This window comes from Lynx canadensis, chromosome C1 (genome assembly GCF_007474595.2).
Source record: "Lynx canadensis isolate LIC74 chromosome C1, mLynCan4.pri.v2, whole genome shotgun sequence".
Lineage (NCBI taxonomy): Eukaryota > Metazoa > Chordata > Mammalia > Carnivora > Felidae > Lynx > Lynx canadensis.
In genome coordinates, this window is record NC_044310.1 from 24,394,991 (window position 1) to 24,411,878 (window position 16,888).

General features: G+C 47.0%; 1 protein-coding gene across 2 annotated transcripts; it reads right to left on the reverse strand.

Annotated features, from left to right (window-relative positions):
* Positions 1-1,046: 1,046 nt before the first annotated feature.
* SYNC (syncoilin, intermediate filament protein) lies at positions 1,047-16,316 on the reverse strand. Of its 2 annotated transcripts, XM_030327211.1 has the most exons (5): positions 16,264-16,316; positions 9,645-10,785; positions 2,727-2,851; positions 2,484-2,560; positions 1,090-1,152 (listed from the first exon to the last, which is right to left on the reverse strand). In XM_030327211.1, the coding sequence occupies exons 1-5, from the start codon at positions 16,314-16,316 to the stop codon at positions 1,142-1,144; spliced, it is 1,407 nt and encodes a 468-aa protein (XP_030183071.1). In that variant the 3' UTR covers positions 1,090-1,141. The 2 variants fall into 2 exon arrangements, with proteins under 2 accessions (XP_030183072.1, XP_030183071.1); XM_030327212.1 differs by lacking the exon at positions 2,484-2,560 and having other exon boundaries at positions 1,047-1,152.
* Between the last annotated feature and the right edge of the window lie 572 nt (positions 16,317-16,888).

The window sequence follows — 16,888 nt, forward strand, 5'->3', positions numbered from 1 at the left end:
CATCAAACACCAGTCTGGCTTCTCGAAGGGTTGTTCAGAGGACAGTAATTGTCTCTGGTCTTTGACTATCAAGAGCAGAATTAAATATAATAGACCCAGAGCTAGAGAAAAGAGGTTCACTCCTTCCCAGGGAAAGTGCAAGACATAAAACGCTGAACCCGAGAGGCACAGGATTAGTCTTTGATAAAATCACATCTTTTTGAAGTCTCTCTAGAGAACTACATGGACTTTCAAGACTGTCAAAGGCAGTGTGGCAGAGAGCATTTAAGGCAAATTTTAAATTTGGAAAAGGTGTTTGAACCTTTTCCCATAGAGAGGTTGAATCTCCCCAGTATATTTTTCACTGGGGTCTGTACTTAGAGGTTAGAAATAATAGGCTCTCGAAAGCCTTTATCACCAAGTACCATAACCAGATAAAATGCCTGGTTCTTTGCCAGGCACTCAATTTAACTGAGTAGATCACTCTGACCCAGAATCATTTTCATGAGACACAGTCTTTGGGAAAATCTGAGTATTCTTAACCTTTAGGTTCAAATCTGGATTGGTTCCTTTTTTCCAAGTCAGTAGTTCTTTTAGAGTATAGCGAAAATTATCTTCACAGAATTAGGAGTAAACTGTATGAGTCTGCACAGACTTAAACTTTGTAAAAGGATTCATTTTAAAGTCTAATACTCATGGCACAAAAGAATTCAAATTGTAAACCCATATAATGAAAATCGGCTGCCTTTTTGACCCTACCTGTGCTCCAAAAAAGGTTTTTGTTTTGGGTCAACACAAGGCAAGATACATTCTTCACAACACTAAAGTGTGTCCATACATCCATCCTTTACTCTGCACGTGGGGGTTGCTACTGGAGAACAGAAGGCTTCTTTTTCCTTTGCTAAGTGCATTTAGCTTGGTACCAGCAGCCTATGAAATAGACTCCACCTAAGCCTTGACTGATGGTGTTCTGCCTCCAGCCAGCCTTAGAATCTTTTTAAACAGGTCAGCCAGTATTTGTAACTTTCCCAGGGTGAATTGCTTGCCAAGTCCCTGGAACTCCCTTCTCTTGGAAAAAAAGTATGTCCAGAGGGTACTTAGTGATCCTTTGCTAAGAAGTTTTGTGTTGCTGTTTCTGGATTGCAGATTTGGCCATATGTTTCTAAACAGCCCCTGTAAAGTTGAGAAAAGAAAAAATAAGTTTATATTTTGTGCAACTTGAAATAATACAGCATGAAGTTCATCACAACTTCCGAAGTTTACTTAGTGCGGGCTAAGTTGGGGAGAGATTGCTAGAGTGTGATTTACATATGATTAGGAACGCATTTCCCTCCAAATGCCTATTAGGGTGCCTCTTACCTGCGAAACTGAATGAATGGTAACCTATGTGGTGGTGATGGGACGGACTAGCTAGAAATTTTCTCTGCCCAGGTTAACCTTGCATGGGTGTTAACAATGACTGAAATTCTCGTTTCTTAAGATGAGTCGTTGCCCTTTCCTTCCCTATTGTACTTTTAATCTGATCCACACAAAGGTGTTTAACATACCATTTTCCTCAATTACAAGGTTCTCTAATCTCCCAAACAATAAGCGTAATCAGTTACTCCTAGGTAAAACATGGTAAAAGAAAATGCTAGTAAGTTACGAAAAGTATTGGTTATAACTGTTATTTGTGAGTTTGTATCTAAGACACAAGACTAGCTAGAAAGTAAAAATTAAATTTATGGGCATCTGTCTAGTATACAACTTAACATAGACCTTTTTTATCCTTAATGTCTTTATCCAAGAGAATCTAGGATTTTATCAGGAATATAAGAACATATTAGTATATAAAGAAATCAATGGATAGGCGTGTTGCTTGTTTCACATATTAAGCAATAATCGTGGAGCACCTAGGTGGCTCAGTCGGTTAAGCATACGACTCTTGATTTGGCTCAGGTCATGATCTAACAGTTCGTGAGTTTGAGCCCCGTGTCCAGCACTGTGCTGCCAGTGCAGAGTCTGCTTGGGATTCTCTCTCCCTCTCTCTCTGCCCCTCCCCTGCTTGCTGTCTGTCACTCAAAATAAACTTTAAAAATAAATTCTGTCCCTCAGGCTAAAACAATACCTACTTGAGTTTTTTGTTTTTGTTTTAACTTCCATATTTAGCCTTCTGGCCTCCTTTGTCGTCTGAATTAGGTAGTATAACTGTCTTCTCTGCTATTCTAAGGAAACTTTATGAATAGCTGATGGGGTAGAATAGGCCAAGGAAAGTGATGCACAGAGCCCCTAGATGTGTCATCCTCTTACAGAATTCCCAGTGATAATTAGGGCATATTTTGAGTCCTGCTAGAAACAGAAACATTCCAAGTGACTGCTGAATGCTTAAATCGGGCAATCTGGAGGTATGTGTTATTCCTAACTGACTTGTCATTTGACACACTTTTTTTTTTTCAAGCATTAGTATTGTTAAGTTAGGAAAGCAGCAACAAGGCAAACACCACTCTTGTACCCTCAAGGATCACCTTGAGACTGTGTCTCGATTCCACCTGTCTGAGAAGTGGGAGCGTTAGCCTGTCCCAGGCTCTTGGATAGCATAGCCCTTTAAAAAAAAGAAAGCCATTTTCCATTTGTCCTGGATGAGCACAGTTTAGAAATCATTTCCCAAGTCATTTTTTTGCTTTTCCATGTTAAGTGAAATTTCCCCTGAGCAACATCTCCCTCCCCAGCCAGTGTCAGTTAAGATCTGAATAGCAGCAAAAACTGACTTATAAGTTGAGAGCTCTTCGGCGAGGCTGATCCTTAGCTGCTCTATCTCTTTGTTCTTCTGTTGCTGGAGTTGTACCCCATTCCTTAACCGCCTTTGTCGTTCTTCCATTTCCTCCAGCTGTTCCTGCAGGTGAGAGGGTCAAGAACATCTCTAGTGAGCAGAACAATAAAAAAACTGGCATTGCCCGTTATAGTTTATAAAGCACTTTCTTAGATGTTTAATCTTCACACCAGTATAGTTTGAGAAACTGGTTCAAAGAAATGTTGGGACAAAGTAATCCTGCTTATGAAAATGGTGACCAGAAAGGAGTCTTGTCTATACTGGCAGACTACTGCTTAATAGAATCCTACAAAGGGTGGGTGGGTAGGTGCTCAGATGGTTTTTTGTTTGTTTTGCAGTTTTAAGAAGTGTTGGGGAGAATTTTGGTCCTCTAGTCAGTGTGCTGAGAGTTTTATGGACCTCTGGCTTTGTGCAAGTTTATTTCTATCAGGATAATCAGTTTTTACATCATCCTGCAACTTAAAGCAATTTAAAAGAAACCAAGTCTTGGGGGTGCCTGGCTGACTCAGTCGGTATAGCATGCAACTCTTGATCTTGGGGTTGTGAGTTCAAGCCCCACGTTGGGTGTAGAACCTACTTTGGAAAAAAAATCAAGTCTTTGTATGCAGTTATTCTTTTTTTTTTTTTTTTTTAATTTTTTTTTTCTTTCCACGTTTTGATTTATTTTTGGGACAGAGAGAGACAGAGCATGAACGGGAGAGGGTCAGAGAGAGAGGGAGACACAGAATCGGAAACAGGCTCCAGGCTCTGAGCCATCAGCCCAGAGCCTGACGCGGGGCTCGAACTCACGGACCGCGAGATCGTGACCTGGCTGAAGTCGGACGCTTAACCGACTGCGCCACCCAGGCGCCCCTGTATGCAGTTATTCTTAACTATTTTTTTGTTTATTTTGAGAGAGTGTGTGTGGGAGGAGCAGACTGAGAAGGGGAGAGAGAATCCCAAACGGGCTCTGTACTGTCAGCACGGAGCCTGATGCAGGGCTCAAACCAACAAACCATAAGGTAATGGCCTGAGCCAAAATTTTGAGAGAGATACAGCACAAGCAGGGGAGGGGCAGAGGGAAGGTGAGACAATCCCAAGCAGGCCTCACACCATCAGCACAGCCTGACATGGGGCTTGAACCCACGACCTATGAGATCATGGCCTAAGCCAAGATCAAGAGTTGGACACTGACTGAGCCATCTAGGCACCCCACTTAGTCTTGGCTATTAAATGTAGTTCTGAGAGAGTTAAAACTATTGGAAGTCCAGTTGTTTACAGGAAAGACTAAACACAAGTTTTGTATTTGAACCTCCTTGAAGTCCAAAATAGCTCTGCCCAGTACTTCTGTAACATCATATGCAAATAGGTGCTTTATTAGGATGTTGGCTATCCTAGTTGTTAATTTATAACCTTATACTGTTTACTTGTTACACAAAAAGACTGAATTTGTTCCAAAGTGCTAAGTTGGAAGATGAAGAAGCTATATACCCCAGAGGCCTTCAGGAGCCTTAAGATGATTGTCCGTTTCCCATTCTGCCCAAACCAAACAGGATATATTCTGTAAACTGTCTCTGCCCAGGATTAATGCCTGAGGAGGTAAGGAAGATGTCAGCAAATCCGTCTCTGGCATAGTTGGTAGCTGGCATGGATCCTCAGGAAGCATGAGGGAGATGGGAAGGGAAGGGTTGCAGCTGGAAGGCCTGTTTTAAAGGGGTAATGACTTCACCTCAGATTTTGAAGAATAATGAGCCAGGAATCCAGTTTAGGTACATGCTGTTATTAGAAGGATCTAAATAATTTGTTCTCTAAGTCATCCTTCATATACCTATGGCACATCATTCTGCAGCGTTTGATACTCTGGCTGAATTTCGACTTTGGTCAACCTTGTCAATAGGCCTTTTTTTAGTGCCTTAGCCATACTTTGGTGCCACAGAGAGATGCGGCCTTGCCATCTAAGCCTGTCTTCTGGAGGGAAGCACCTGCAAACCTCTGCGCCCCAATTCCCCAAGCCTCCCTTCGACATCTAGCAAAGCTGTATTTTGGTGAGACCTAAAAGTACACGCTTGGGAAGACAGTCTGTACCATCAATGATAAACTGACCAGGAGGAGCAACGTTACAAAATGAAACAAATATTGCTACCCTGACTGGCGTTAAAGACAGTCTCCGGTCTTAATCATGTAGCACCACAAGATTAACTTTCTAAAACTGCTTTATCGTGTTCATCTTTCAAAGACTTTCCACCTCTTCAGTCTGGCATTCAGACCCCCTTTAGTCTGACCCCTACCTCTAATTAGAACCTCCACTGCGCTTTCAGATGGACATTTTCCTCTAGCCTGCACTGTGTGGCAGGGAGGCCACGACTAGTCACATGTAGCTAATAAGTACTGGAAATGCAGCTAATCTGAATCCACATGTACCTAAGTATAAGCTACACAGATTTTTAAGACTTGGCATATAAAACAATGTAAAATACCTCAAATTTTGATATTGACTCAATGTTGAAATATTTTTATATACAGAGTTAAATAAAATACTAGTTTCACCTGTTTCTTACTTTTTTTTTTTTTTAATGTGGCTATTAGAAAATTGTAAATGACATCTGTGACTTGCATGATGTTTCTTGGTTCTAGCCTGCTGCTCTAGCCTGACAAATTCACAGATCTCTGTGTCTTTACTCCTGCCATTTCTGTCCCCTAAACAGCATCTGCTATATTACATTACTATTTATCTTTTTTCTTCTTGTGTAACTCCCAGCTTGTAGGTTCCTGTCCAGCACCCTGCACATAATGCTGGATGTGAAGCACGTAGATAGTAAACATTCTATAATCCCGCATTCACGACCTACCAATTTCATCTAAAAACTTGGAGACCATTCTCAGCAAATTCCTCACACCACCCACTGCACCAGTCCCCAAATCCTACCCAAATATTTTACTTCATGTATCTCACATGATCTCTCCCTCATAAGGCTTAAGTGGTCTTTCCAGGCTCCTTCAATCCATCCTACATGCCACCATTTTTAAAACTACGTGCCTGGGGCGCCTGGGTGGCGCAGTCGGTTAAGCGTCCAACTTCAGCCAGGTCACGATCTCGCGGTCCGGGAGTTCGAGCCCCGCGTCAGGCTCTGGGCTGATGGCTCAGAGCCTGGAGCCTGTTTCCGATTCTGTGTCTCCCTCTCTCTCTGCCCCTCCCCCGTTCATGCTCTCTCTCTGTCCCAAAAATAAATAAACGTTGAAAAAAAAAAATAAAATAAAAGTACGTGCCTATGTGCAAGTACTTTACAAAGATTAATTCATTCTTTCCAACAGCCTTATGATGTGTATTATTACTAATCCCATTTTACAGTGAAGGAGCAGAGTCACTGGTGAAGTCATTGGTCCGAAGTTTCCCAGACAGGAAGTAAGCCAGGATTTGCCACTGGCTTAGAAAACTCATACTTTACAACTGTGTTGTTGCCATCTTGTCTGTGGAGCTCTTCAGTGGCTCCTCAAACTGTTTTCCATGAAACCCCAGGAGAAAGCCATATGGAAGTGCCCTTGCCTCAGTTAGAAAGTAGCTCACTTTTACCTGTTTTACATGCTGGCATTCTATATCAAGTTGTGTTTGGGGAAAAGGGTCTGTGGCTTTGGAGAAAACCTTTTTTTTGAAAACCACTGACTTGAAGACTATGGAAAATCCTTCAGTCTGGTCCCAATCTACCTCTACAGCCACATCTATCTAGTCACATTCTTAGGATCCAGCCACACTGAGCGCACTTCCCTTAACATGTCTTTTTATGTTTTCATGCTTTTGTGTAAGTCATTCCCTCTGCCTGGAATGCCTCTTTCCCTTGTCTACCCAACGAATTTATTCTCCAAGGCTTGGTTCAAACACCTTGTGGAAGTTGAATGTGAACTTGGGCTAGATTGCACAGGGTCAGAATCCTCCTTCTGTCACTTCCTGAACAAATGATTTGACTTGTCTGTCTGGTTTCTGTTTTCTCATTTTTCATACAGTGACAGTAATTTATAGCTATCTCACAGAAAGGTAAGGATTAAATGTATTAATACATGTAAAAAACTAAAAGTACATGGTAGCTATTGTTAACTCTTAGGAAATTTCCCCTCCGTGTCCCCAGGCAGGGGTAATTATACGTACTTCATTGGTACAGTGCCTTATTCCTACTACTGTTAATAGTGTTTATCACTTGAAGAATATTAATGATTTCACTGATTCTATGGCTTTCACATTTTAACATTTCAGATCAGGGTGCATCTTAAAATCAAGTGTCTTTGATTTTACGCAATATGTTCATTATATCTGGTATCCTTCCTGGACCATAAACTATTTGAGGTCAGGAACTACCCCTCTCCCCCATTTCTCATCTCATCTCTTCTGCCAGCACATAGTTCACTGCCTGGCACATGGTAAGCAGGCGTAGAAAATATTTGTTGAATGAATAGATGATGGTGATGAAAGAGGCAGAGTGTACAACTGCCAGAGTGAAGTGCACCCTCAAAAAGTAGTCAGATGCCGTAAGTGACCTTTGGCAAACAAGTCTGGGAAGCCATTTCACAAAGCAGAATTTGCTTACTAGGACCTTGATTGCTACTTTATGACAAAGCAATAGGAGACATCCATCAAGAGTATTTTTCATAGAATGATCTTTGGAAAGCTGTACCAATCAGCAAATCTGAAATCCAGCACAGTGATGAAAATCACGGGCGGGTGGGGGGCGGGGACAATTCTACAACCCTAATACTATGTCCAAAAATTCCTCCAGAGGATTTCCTGTTGATGGTACCACTGTCCCAGTTAGCCTTGTCTGAAATCTTGACACCCTCTGTGACTTCTCACCCCTGCCCCCTTCATTCAGTGGCCACATTATCCTGCATTTGTTCTTGCATCCTTCCCCTTCCTTGTATTCCCACATTGGTTCCTCTTACCTATAGTAGCTTCCTGATTAGTCCCCTAGCTTCTAGGTCTCCAGCCCATTTTACACACTGCCACCCGTACTTTTTCTAAAAGTAGAGAAGCAATTATGTTACTCGCTTGATTAAATACCTTTACTGATGCAACTGAGTACTGAATGAAATCCAAACTCCCTAGTTTGGATTTCTGAGTCCTGACATGACCTGGGGCGCCTGGGTGGCTCAGTCAATTGAGTATCCAACTCTTCATTTTGGCTCAGGTCATGATCCCAGGGTTGTGGGATTGAGCCCCACGTCTGGCTCCACACTGAGTGTGGAGCTTGCTTAAGATTCTCTCTCTCTGCCCCCCTTCCCAGCTCACACACTCACTCTCTCTAATTAAAAAAAAAAAAAAAAAAAAAAAAAAAAAGCCCAACATGATCTGCCCCAACCTACCTTTACAGTTCAACTCACCTTTCAATTTTTCACCTGTCATATGCAGCGGGGTTGCAGATGTTGAGTTAATATATATATTAAAATTACTCTCACCTATTTTTTTTATTTTTTTAGTATGGCTACTAGCAAGGTTTAAATTATATTATGTCTTGCATATTTCTTTGGGATAGCACTGGTCTAGATCTTGCCTATATTTTAATACCTAGCTCAAATAACACTGCTTCTTCCATGGAGTGTTGTCTGATTTAATGGATGACTAAAAATAATTTCATTATCCTAGAGCACTCTTACCTGTACCTCTCTTCAATCACATGCTGCTCTTTCCCCTGGATTATAATTATTAATGTAATCTCTGAGTACAACTTAAGGATACATTTTATGCCAAAAAAATAAAAAGATCCTCTTTCACTAGACTGAACCAATTAAAAAGCTGCAGTGGGGGAGGGGATTGCTTTCATAATACAAACTACAGAAAGCTTGACAAAATTTTGAGTGAAGTGAATACAGCCATTTTCAACAGAGGATATGTTCCTTGAAGGATGTATCAGAATCTCTGGAACTTTTTAAGCTTATCCAAAGGAACATGTATTTCAAAAGATGAAAATACTGCTCTGAAAGGAACCACCGCATTGTGGTCCCCTCATAGTGGCCAGCAGCCCTTCAGTCAGCATTTAACTGATGTCCTCTGAGCCCGAGTGGCAGAAAAAAGTAAAGCAATGCTCCCTTCCTTCTGAAAGCTCACAGTCCGTGGGAGAGAGACAAAATTGTGTTTTTACTTTGTATTTATATCCCACCCTGTTCTATAAAGGGATTAGAACTGGCTCACACTTAATCAGAAGTAACTGGAATACAAGTGAAATGGTGATAATGCACAAAGAAGGAAAATGAGGACTAGAGCTTCATAGATTTCATCCCAGTTTTTGCTTTGTTTTGTTTTAAGTAATCTCTATGCCCAACATGGGGCTCAAACTCATGACCTCGAGATCAAGAGTCACACGCTCTACTGAACCAAGCCAGCCAGGCGCCCCTCATCCCAGTTTTAAAACTGGGAAGCTCCAAGGCAGAGATCAGCTAGGTGGGACTTGAGGGTGAATGTGCAGGGAGGGAGAGAATGAAAATCCCACCTCGCCTCATCCCCCTCTTGCTCCCTGCACCCAAGCATGATTCACCAAGAATTGGAAAACTGTGCCGTGGAAAGTGCACGGAAACATTCACGATTGGCCAGGCCGGGGTTCATAAACCACCAGCTCGCTGAGCCTGTTTCCTCATCTATGAAAGTGAGAACACTTGATCTGGAGGCTTAACGAGAGGACCGGGTGACGGTCGGTGTCAGGGCGCCGCCTACATTCTCAGCCCGGAGTGCCGGCCTAACCTGGTGGGATGAAGAGCGGAGTAAAGGAGCGGCCGCCCCGAGGAGTAAGCGGGTCCTCCTGCATGTAGGAGGGCCTCCTTCAAAGTGGCCGCGAGACCTGTGACTCCGGTCACCTTTTCCTGCCCCAGGCTAACTGTCCGTGCCCAGGGGGCCTACCCTGTACTGCTGCACCTCCTCATCTCGTTTCTGCCTCACGAGCAAGATCTGGTCCTCCAGGTTCCTGTTCTGCAGCTGGAGCTGCCGGGCCTCTGCTTGCAGGGGTCTCAGAGCCTCCTTCATCCCCTGGATCTCGGCCTGGGTTTTCTGCAGCGCTTTGGCCGCAGCTTCTTTCCTCTCCAGGAGCCGCAGCAGCTGAGGCTCATACTCTTCCTCCAGGCCTTGGCGGCTCTCTGCCATGAGGTTCTCAAACTGGGCAGAGAGCCGCCGGCTCTCCTGGAGAAAGTGCCCGTCCCTCTGGCTGGGAGGTGCTTCTAGTTGTTGCCGTAACTGCTCCTTCTGCTTCTGATAGGCGTCCCGGAGCTGGGCCAGTTCCTCCGAGAGCTGGGCTGCCCGTGTGGTCAGCGCTTCCCGGAGATCGGCAAACTGGGCCACGTCCTGCCGGCGGCACTCGAGCTGGTATTGGCAGGCCACGCATTCCTTCGTCACCTTGAACAGCTTCTGCTTGACCAGCCGGATCTCCTCCCTCAGCCCGTCCCTCTCCAGCTCTGCTTGGGCGTGCAGTTTGTAGGCGGCCAGGATGTCCTGATGGACCTGCTGCACCTCCTGCAGGGCTGGTTCCCGGAGCAACACCAGCTCGTGGATGAGCTGATCCCTCTCCTCTTCCAGCTGGGCCACAGCTTGGACACATTGCTGGAAACGCTCCTCTAGCAATTCCAGGTCCTCTATGCTCAGGCTGTCTGTGCTGGGACCAGGCCCGGCTTGGAGGCTCTCCTCAGGGCTGGGTTTCTCCTCGCTCGTGACCGTCTCTCCCCCGGAACCGGTCTGCTCTGGGCTTGCGGTCTTTTCTGGCTGCGTGGGCTCGTCCACATATAGTATCTCCTCTGGCTTCATAGGCTCGTCCATCTCCAGGGCCTCCCCTGGTTGCCTGGTCTCCTCGATATACAGTGCCTCCTCAGGCTTCTCCGTCTCTTCCACGTAGAGTGTCTCATCGAGGTCACCTGTGTCCCCCAGGTAGAGAATGTCCTCTAAGTTCAAGGTCCCCTCCAAAGACAGAGTAACTTCTGGGTTCAAAGTCCCCACCTCACGCGGGGATTCAGAGTTCTCTTTGAGAGAAGAACTGGCTTCCGTTCTTGTTTCTCTGCAAGAGAAATGACTTAAAGTCAGAGGGCAGCCACAATCCCGGGATGGTTCCTGACGGGAGCCATTGGGCTTTTTTCGGCCTCTCACATCTCAGAGGGCACTTGTCTGCTCCTTCCCCCTCCGTCAGCCTACCCCCATACACCCATGGCTCAGATCCCCTGACAACATCCCCATGACGTCAGCGTCTAGCCTCTGCTTACATACCTTTAAGGCCAGGAAGCTCACATCGTTCCACTGTCATAAGAAAATTCTAGTGTTGAAGTAAAACCTTGTCTGCAATTTTTTACCTGGACTTGGTTCCTCTTTCTGGAATCAGATCTAACTACTTTCCCATGCCAAGTTCTTTAAACACCTAAAGAAAACTAACATCTTTCGATTATTCCATGCATGCCAAAGTGTCCAGTGCCCTCCTCGTTTGGGTCACTTCTTTCTGACTCGGCTCCAAACTGTCACTGTCCCTTGGGGGTGGGTATTGGAAACAGTATCCAGGTATGTTCTGAGCTCTGGACACTATGTTTCTGTTGATAAGGCCAATATTGCCGATAGAGGGCAGCTCAATCATACTGGCAAATGCTGAGTTTGACTAAAAGCCTTTAAGACTGTCTCACACTGAGTACTTTTATTTTCCTAACTTTTTTAATGTTTACTTATTTTTGAGAGAGACAGAGCACGAACAGGGGAGGAGCAGAGAAAGAGTGAGACACAGAGTCCAAAGCAGGCTCCAGGCTCTGAGCTGACAGCACAGAGCCCGACGTGGGGCTCGAACTCACTGCGAGATCATGACCTGAGCTGACGTCAGATGCTTAACCGACTGAGCTACTCAGGCGCCCCTCAGACTGAGTGCTTTTAAACCACATCTCTTGTTCCTGTAAAAACATTCATCTTGTTAGAATTGGCCCATCCTCTGGCCTGTCAAAGGCTCTTGAATTCAGATTCTGTGATTCTGACAGAGAAGTTCCTTAACCCGGCTGCCAGTTGCCTGCTAATTTAACCAGCTTCTGTTAAGGAATATTCTCCTGCTTCTCTGGCCTTCAAATGGCTTTGGTCCTTCCTGTTTCTTTTTTTTTTCAACGTTTTATTTTATTTTTGGGACAGAGAGAGACAGAGCATGAACGGGGGAGGGGCAGAGAGAGAGGGAGACACAGAATCGGAAACAGGCTCCAGGCTCTGAGCAGTCAGCCCAGAGCCTGACGCGGGGCTCGAACTCACGGACCGCGAGATCGTGACCTGGCTGAAGTCGGACGCTTAACCCACTGCGCCACCCAGGCGCCCCCGGTCCTTCCTGTTTCAATTCATCTTACCTACCTTGGATCTCTGGGCAATTAATTCTTTGAAAATATAAAATACCACGGAAATAATAACAATAAATTACACTTAAAAAGGTCCTAATATCTGAATCTAATATCATTCAGGCTCAGTTCTAAATGATTTACGTATACCAATTCATTTAATCCTCATAACATTTTTATGAGGTAGTCATACTTATTATCCCCATTTTACAGATCAGGAAACTGAGGTGAAAAGAGATTAAGTAATTTGCTCAAGGAAACTCATACTCCATGAGCACCAGTTATAAAACAATTTAAATGTGAGTGTAGCTTACGAGAAACTTATTTTAGACATAAAGCATAAATGAAAAGCCCCATGTGTCAATGAAGTCATCTGTCTTGAAAAGGCCTACTTGTGTCCAGGTTTTAAGCTCTAGATCTCAGCTCCAAGTTCCCACTACAGATTACTTTTATTCTCAATCGTTGTGTACTCACTCTATCTTCCTCTCTAGCACCCCAGGAGTCCCTGGCTCCCCATTCTGTGTCTCATGGTGGCCCTCTGGAAACCACAAGTGTGGCTTCACCAGGCCCCAGACATCACTGGCTTCATGCAACCCAAGCACCTGCACCGAAATCTAAAAGCTTGAAGGCAGCCTCAACCATCACCCTGTCTGTTCCCATCACTTTACCACAAAGACTGATCTCTCTCACCTGGTGTCACCTAGCACCTCAAACTCAACTGCCCCCAAATTATCCTTCTCCCTGGGCTTACTATACCTGTGTTCTCCAGCTCAGAGAAGCACATCCCCATACAGCAGGTTGATGAGGCAAATAATCTACCCCCCCCCTTCTTTTTTTTAATTTAAATTTTAGTTAACATACAGTGCACTATTGGTTTCTGGAGTAGAACTCAGTGATTCATCACTTACCTACAACAGCCAGTGCTCATCACAACAAGCGCCCTCCTTAATACCCATCACCCACTTCGCCCATCCCCCCTCCCTCCATCAGCCCATAGTTTGTCCTCTATCATTAAGAGTCTCTTATTTGTTCCCTCTCTTTTCGTTCCCTGCCTCCCATATGTTCATCTGTTTTGTTTCTTAAATTCCACACGAGTGAAATCATATGGTATTTGTCTTTCTCTGATGGACTTCTTTCATTTAGCATAATACATTCTAGCTCCATCCATGTCACTGCAAATGGCAAGATTTCATTCTTTTTGAAGGCTGAGTAATATTCCATTGCATATATATACCACATCTTCTTCACCCATTCATCAGTTGATGGACATCTGGGCTCTCTCCATCGTTTGGCTATTGTTGATAATGCTGCTATAAACATTGGGGTGCATGTACCCCTTTAAATCTTTGTACAATAAACATGTACCCCTTTGAATCTACATTTTGTCCCCTTTGGGTAAATACCTAACAGTGCAATTGCTGCATCGTAGGGTAGTTCTATTTTTGAGGCAAATAATCTTTAAACAGCTCTTTTCCTCCCCCACATAGCCAACTCACTGAGAACTGACCTATCTCAGAAAGTCTCCAGTCTCCACCTCCTCCTCATCCCCTTGCCAGGGCCCTACTCCAAGTCATTGCATACCTGCACTCATATGCCAGCCTTTTAACGGGCATTCTTCCTTCTCATGCCAGCCTATTGCCTACAGTGCCACAGCTCACTAGAACATAACCGTGTCGCATCACTTCATGCACAAATAGCCAGCTGCTTAGCATAGACTCAAAGCCCTTAAAGATGTGGCCCCAACATACCTTTCCAGGCTCATCTCACAGTACCCGCCCCCGCCCACCCAGAGCATGTGTTAACACTTTTACACCTCCTACTCCCAGCCCACTATGTCTAAAGAATCCAGCTCAGAAAATACAGCTCCTTGTACACCATCTGATGAGAGAACAATCCTGCACCACCTGGAAAGGTAGAGCTCGTAGCACCAGAAAGGATGCACCTGCTCAGCCGGCCAGACCCACCTTGATCCTCAACACAGCCCCTGCTTTCCCAGCAGACGGCCCTCACAGGCTCCTGCTGAGTTCTCCACCCTGGAATGACGTAACTGTGTTCAAGGCAGTATTCCAAGTATTTTACATGCATACTCATGTATATGATGCTCATCTGTTACCCCCATTTTGTAGATGAGGAAACCAAAGCACTGAGTAAAGAACTCACTCAAGGTTCCACAACTTGTAAGTGGTAGAGGCTGGAGAAGAGCTGGACGGTGCTCCTTTTATCACTCTGTTCCCAGAACAGGCATGAGTTCTAAAACAGGTACAAAGCTACAGCAGGTCCAACAGAGCTTGGCACAGAGCATTCAAAATATACTTATCTAGAGGTGCCTGGGTTGGTTAAGCCCCAGTTGGTTAGGCATCCGACTTTGGCTCAGGTCATGACCTCACGGTTCCTGAGTTCGAGCCCCACGTCGGGCTCTGTGCTGCCAGCTCAGAGCCTGGAGCCTGCTTCGGATTCTGTGTCTCCCTCTCTCTCTGCCCCTTCCCTACTCTCTTTCTCTCTGTAAAAATAAATAAACTTAAAAAAGGGGGGGGGGAGATGCCTGGGTGGCTCAGTTGGTTAAGCATCTGACTTCAGCTCAGGTCATGATCTCACAGTTTGTGGGTTTGAGCCCCGCATTGGGCTCTGTGCTGACCACGAGGAGCCTGCAGCCTGCTTTGGATTCTGGGTCTCCTTCTCTCTCTGCCCCTTCCCTGCTCACACTCTTGTCTCTCTCTCTCTCTCTCTCAAAAATAAACATTAAAAATTTTTAATTATAAAAAGTTAAAATATATATATATATATATATATATATATATACTTATTTACCTACTCGTAAATTTCTATTCGTCTTTCAAGCCCCACTCATCTCCCCTGTGAAGCATTTCGCAGACAAACCCATTATTGTGTTCTCAAGGCACTTTGTGTGCAGCTCATCTTTGCACTTAGTACTATTACAGCAGTGAGCGTGTCCGTGTCCCCTGAGAGTCCATTTCCTAAGGACAAGTACAGTTCTCATTCTCTGTGTATCCCAGGGTGGGGCTCTGTAGAAGGAAGGCAGGCAAGAAACCGACTCAGATCCAAGGAGGAAACTTTGCCCAAAGTCAAGTGGCAAAGCTGGAAGTAGAACCCCGGCCACCTGTCTCCCAGGCAGCGCCCTTATCACACACTGTTGTTGCCTCTGTTGCCCCCCACAGTGCCAGGCCTCTGCTCGGTGCTGCCCTCACACAGCTGCCTCTCTCTAAGGGGCTGAGGAAAATAGGGTATGGGAGGTCGAGGGGCAAGGGAGCCGGCTCAGATGGGGCCCCTGACCTCAGGCTTCCTTGGACTCCAAGCAGCCTCCCTCTGCCACTCTGACCCTGGCCCTAGAGGACTCCAGCAGCTCCCACTCTGCACATCGAGGCTGTGGCAAGGAGTGTCTGTGACATGCTGCAGGCATGCGTTGGTGTGTGTCTGACTCTGTGTATCTGTATATGCATATGGCAGCACAGGTGACTGTATGTGCAAAACTGTACTCAGCTTTGTGCTGTGTGTGACAGTGAGGGGTGTGGGGTGTGTGTGTTTGCACCTTCACCTCCTCGGGATTATGGTCTGACCTGGGGCAGAAATACTCCCTACTGGCCCCAAATCCCTGAGCCACAGCCCTTTCCCCGTCACCAGTGGTAAACTGACAGAGTGGATGGTTGGGGGCGGGCCTTCTCTCGGGGGGGGGGGGCAAAGACCAAGGCCCTCCTAAGACCCTCCCCACCCCCCATTCCAGGCCTCAGACCGAAGATAGCAAGCTGCCCGAACAGGCTCTTAACTCCAAGCTGGCAGCTGCCCAACCTTGCACCAAGTCCCTTCCACACAGCGAATTCAGCAACTGGAGGCCTCCATCTCCAGTCGCATTTGGGGTGAGGAATGAAAGAAAGCTAGTAGCGTCCTTGGCCACTCTGGCCCAGTGGCATTTGCCGGTGGATGCCCACCAGTCTGAAAGGGTTAATCGTCACCCAGCCCCGGAGGGGGGGGGGGCGCTATAAAAAGCCACAGACAAACGGAGGTGCCGGGACCCCGGGCCTCCCCCATCTCCCTTGGTCGGTGGCTCCGCCCAGTGCCCGCGCCGCACCCCGGCTGGCCCACCACCCCCAGCCAGGCGAAAGGTGATCGCGGGGGGCTCGTCCAGCGCCCCCTCCCCCCAGCGCGGCGACTCGGGCCCTGCGCGATCCTACCTCGCGGCCTGGGCGGCGCCGTCCCCCTCGAGCCGGGGCTCCGGGCTGGCCATGGCTGCGCGACCCCGGGCTGGGCGGCCGCGTTATTAATAGCCGGCCCCGCCGGCCGCTCGCTCCGCGCCCGCGCCCGCCGCACTGGCAGCTGCCGCCGACACCGGATCCCGCCCGCCCCGGGCCGGGCGCGCCCACTTGGCCCCAGCTCCCGCCCGCGGGAGGAGGGAGCGGGCCGCGCGGCCGGGGGCGGAGGTGGGGGGTGGCCGATCGGCGTCTCCCAAACCCGCGGGCCCTGAGATCTTCCCGAACCTTCTTTCTCTCCACTCATTCCTTCCAAGGGTCCCAGCTGCGAGGGGGGGGGGGGGGGCGGGGGGGGGGGGCTCTGCAGCCCCAGAAGAGCACTTCCCCTGCCTGGGGTCGGGGCAGAGGGTTGAGGTGGGGGGACTCAGAGGGACCCGGCACCCCAGCGCGCGCAGCTCGGCGTCCTACGAGCCCCACCTGCGCAGGGGGAGGGGGAGGGGAGGCCTGAGCGCGGTGCCCAGCAGCTGTCCCGAAGGGCTGGGGGAGGAGGGGTCATGGCCACACCCGGTGCGTTTGGGGATAGTCGGGAGCCTGTTGCCGGGGGCTAGGG

Bases quoted from the DNA above. Each gene is read 5' to 3' on its own strand.
- SYNC (XM_030327211.1), bottom strand. From the start codon at position 16,316: ATGGCCAGCCCGGAGCCCCGGCTCGAGGGGGACGGCGCCGCCCAGGCC. The intron at 10,786-16,263 runs GTAGGATCGCGC...TTTCTCTTGCAG, and splicing joins GGCGCCGCCCAGGCCGCGAG to AGAAACAAGAACGGAAGCCA. The intron at 2,852-9,644 runs GTAGGCCCCCTG...TCTCACCTGCAG, and splicing joins AGGAGGTGCAGCAGTACAGG to GAACAGCTGGAGGAAATGGA.